At 61.8% G+C, this 3,698-nt stretch overlaps 1 protein-coding gene and 1 long non-coding RNA gene across 2 annotated transcripts; one reads left to right on the top strand and one right to left on the bottom strand.

The window, feature by feature from the left end:
* LOC108638690 lies at positions 1-424 on the top strand. The gene is made up of 2 exons (XR_001920039.2): positions 1-101; positions 185-424. It is a non-coding gene; the product is annotated as an uncharacterized LOC108638690 (long non-coding RNA).
* An 85-nt stretch (positions 425-509) lies between these two features.
* STUB1 (STIP1 homology and U-box containing protein 1) lies at positions 510-3,270 on the bottom strand. Its single transcript, XM_008929639.2, has 6 exons — positions 3,078-3,270; positions 2,817-2,982; positions 2,585-2,675; positions 2,050-2,106; positions 1,814-1,930; positions 510-1,453 (listed from the first exon to the last, which is right to left on the bottom strand). The coding sequence occupies exons 1-6, from the start codon at positions 3,217-3,219 to the stop codon at positions 1,328-1,330; spliced, it is 699 nt and encodes a 232-aa protein (XP_008927887.1). The 5' UTR covers positions 3,220-3,270; the 3' UTR covers positions 510-1,327.
* Between the last annotated feature and the right edge of the window lie 428 nt (positions 3,271-3,698).

Raw genomic sequence — 3,698 nt, 5'->3', positions numbered from 1 at the left:
ACTTCCACCCCAACGAGACGACGCTGGCCTGGCTCCAGCACACGTACCCCACACTGCCCCCTGCCCAGCGCCCGCTCGAGTGCACCCTGCGCCCCGGGGAGGTGAGTCAGGACCCCCGGGAGGGTGGAGGGGACCCCACACAGCCCAACTAGAGCCACGGGACCCCCCGTGCTCCCTCCCACAGGTCCTGTACTTCCCTGACCGCTGGTGGCACGCGACACTCAACCTGGACACCAGTGTCTTCATCTCCACCTTCCTTGGGTAGAGCCAGGAAGGACAAGGATGTGTCACCATCATCCTGGACACAGCAGGAATTCCTGCCACCCTCAGGGAAAGGCAACTGGTTTGGGGACCAACTGCCTGAGAAAGTTCTGGTTTTTACTGGTCTTTTTCCTCCCCCTTGGATTAAAGTTGTTCTACTGTAGCCATTGTGTGTTGCTACATCCCCCCCTCCCACTGGCTCCCGAGCCAGGATATCCCCAGAAATCACTGCTGTGAACCACTTCAGCTCCTTTTCCACATTTATTGCTGATTTTTTTTAATTATTTTTATATATATATATTTTTTTAATGGACATTGGCAAACTTCCAGGGGGTGCTCAGAAAGCCAGGCAGGCTGTGGGCCGACCAAAATGCTGGAACCTCAGTTGGATACAGATTTGTTGGTTATTTTTTGTGGTGTTTTTTAAGGGATTTAATTAAAGGAGTAAGAACCTTAACCCAGGTGGTTGTTTGCAGGGAACCACAGGCGAGGGGAGGTGGGAGCCAGCCCCTTCCAGCCCTGGGGCTGTTGTTTCCTGGGAAAAGCCAGAGGGTGAGTTGGTCTCACCCTGGCAAGTGGCTATTTACAGGGAAGAGGACCCAGCCCTGGCCAGGCAGAAGGTGGAAAGAGGAGGAAACAACTATATACACAGGGAGGGACTGGGCTCCAGGTGCTCATCCCAGCGAGCTCCCTGTGGCACTCCCTGGAGCAGGACACTCTTTGGGGACTGCCAGCGGCCGTGGCCGAGGAGGACCCTGCTCTGTGAGCCATGGAGATGACAGTGAGGCCACTGCTGCTAAGGCAGCCTTCTCCCGACCCCCAGGCAGGTCTTGGAGCTGGAGAGGGGAGCCCAGGGAGCCGTGGTGCCCACCCAGCCACTACGGGAAGGGGAGATGGTGACGTGCCCTCGCCTCACGCTGGGTCTGGGGCAGCCGGAGCGGAGGGGGAGCAGCCAGGGAACAAGTAAGGCATGGTGCCAGCCTGGGGAGCTGTGCTGGGGCACTCCAACACTACCCCAACCCCTCAGTTATGCCCCCCCAGGCCCCTCAGTAATTCCCCCAGCCCCTCAGTAATCCTCCACCCAGCCGTTCTCCGAGATGAAGGCGTCGATCACCTCCTTCATGGCGAGGTTGGGGATCAGCTGGTCCTGGGTCAGGGGACTCCGCGTCACCGGGTCGAAATGACCCACGCGCTGCAGGGAGGAGCGGGTGGGAACCGGTTACTCCACCTGCCCGGGCTCAGCCCTGGGCCACAGGGACCATTGGCATCTGCCCTGGCATCCGGCACGGCAGCCAGGCCTCCGGGGGGAAGGAGGGACAGCCCCCTCTGAAGGTGCCTCTCAGCAGGATGAGGGCAGGTCAGGGCACAAGACCCCGGCCAAGAGCCGCCTCTGCTTTGGGCAGGGCCCGGCAGCACCTGCTCCACAGGGAGCTGCCCTGGCACGTAACTGGGAACAAACCCAAGGAGCCTTCAGAACCCTGAGCTGGGAGCTGCCTTCCTGCCCAGGCAGGAAAGGTGCTGGGAAACCCCCCTGTCCCTGGCCCGGTGGTACCTGGAGATGCTCCTCGATGTCCTTCCTGTCGTAGGTGATCCCACTGGGCGTGATGCAGGGCTCTCTCATCAGCTCAAAGCTGATCTTCCCGCACAGGTAGTCAGGGATGTCCCGCTTCTGGCTCGAGAGAGGCACAGCTGGGTCAGGAAGATGGACTGGGAGGTGGTGCTGGCTCAGAGGGGGAAGCAGGGAACACAGCAGGGGAGAGATGGGAGCGCAGGTCAGGGCACACTCACCTTCCTCTTCTCATCCACCTGGGAGAAGAGCTCGTCCATGTCTGCCAGGTATTTGTCCTGAAAGAAAAGCCCTTCAGGACAAGGACACCCCAGCACAAATGGGCTACCCCAGGGAGAGCCCCCAAGCCTCCCACCCATGGGAGCAGCTCCTCGGCCCCTCTGCCCGTGCAGCTCCCAGCTGAACCTGGCAGGAGTGATCCAGCTTAAAACTAACCTTCCTTCGTGGGGCTATTTTTATCAGGGATTAGTCCCCAGCACCCAGACCCACATGTGGCCAAGAGCCACTTGTGTTCCCTCCCTCAGGGAACAACAGGCCCAGAGGCATGACTACTGCTGGGCTGGGACAAGAGGTGACAGAGCAGGGGCAGCTGTCACAGGGGGACACAAAAGCACCAGCCACAGAATGAAGGCTGAGGAGCTGTGCTCTGTCCTGGGGTCTCTTGGCTTTCATCTGCACAGCCGCAGCCCTGGCTTCCCTGGCTACAGAAGAGCCTGGGGATGAGCACGAGGATGGGATGAGGAAGCCCCCACTCACATGCTTGGCCTCGATGGTGGCCAGCTGGACTCGGCTCCGGCTCTCGTCCGTGTTTTCCTCTTGCTGGGTCTTCCGGCACTCGGCTAGCTCCCTGGGACAGAGCAGAGCAGGGGCATGGAGGGACACTGCCGCTCCCTTCCCTGCTGGCCTGGAGGGCAGAGGCACCTCACAGAGACCTGTGACAGCGTGGTGATACTCAAAAAGCCTTTACTGGTGCCCTGTGCCCTGTTACCTCTCCTTCTCCGCCATGATCAGCTTGGTCAGGTGGGAGTGCAGCTCGTTCTCCTGGTTGATCCGCTTCTCCTCGATGCTGTTCCAGCGTTTCTTCTTGGCGATGCGCAGGGCGCTGGGGATGTCGTCCCCGAAGTTCAGCCGCTGCTCCTTGGCCAGGTTGTAGGCTGGGGAGAGCAGGGCCACGTCAGAGCCAGCAGCGGGTCCCTGGCACCACCCTCGGCCCTTTCCCACAGGCGGAGGGGCCGCCGTGCCCGCTCACCTCTCTGCAGGTTGGCAATGGCCTCGTCGTAGTTCTCCATCTCCAGCTGGCACTGGCCCAGGAAGAAATGGGCCTTCACCGACTGCCCGTCCAGCTCCAGCGCCCGCTTGCAATCCGCCAGGGCCTTGTCGTGCTGCTGCATCTTCAGGTAGCACAGGGCCCGGTTGGTGTAGTACACGGCCACCAGGGGGTTCCGGTTCTGGGGGGACAGCCCCATGTCACGGGGGATGGCAGGGACAGCCCGGGCACTCGGTGACACTGTCACCCGGGCAGGGACAGCCGGCAGTGCCAGTGCGGGCGTGCAACCCATGGGGAGGTGCCTGGATGGATTGGGGACAGGCTGGGCCGGTCCCCATAGGGCAACCTGTGTCCCTGCCTCCAGAGGGGACAGTCCCCACCAGCTGGGGGGGCTGGAGCACCCCGGGAGGGGGCCCTACCCAGCACAGCCTGGGGATGGGGCAGGGTGGGGGCACCCTGGGGGGGAGTAGAGAGTCCAGCTCAGAGAGAGCGGAGGGACAGGCTGGGCTGGGAGGGTCCATGCCCAGGGAGGGGGCTAGGCCAGGCCTGGGGGGCATAGTCCAGGCCCAAGAGGGAGGATCCAGGCCCAGGAAGGAAGGTGGT

The sequence above is a fragment of the Manacus vitellinus genome, unplaced genomic scaffold (genome assembly GCF_001715985.3).
Source record: "Manacus vitellinus isolate BGI_N305 unplaced genomic scaffold, ASM171598v3 scaffold_12_pilon, whole genome shotgun sequence".
Lineage (NCBI taxonomy): Eukaryota > Metazoa > Chordata > Aves > Passeriformes > Pipridae > Manacus > Manacus vitellinus.
The sequence above is the reverse complement of the archived record's forward strand: the minus strand, read 5'-3'. Positions and strand labels throughout refer to the sequence as shown.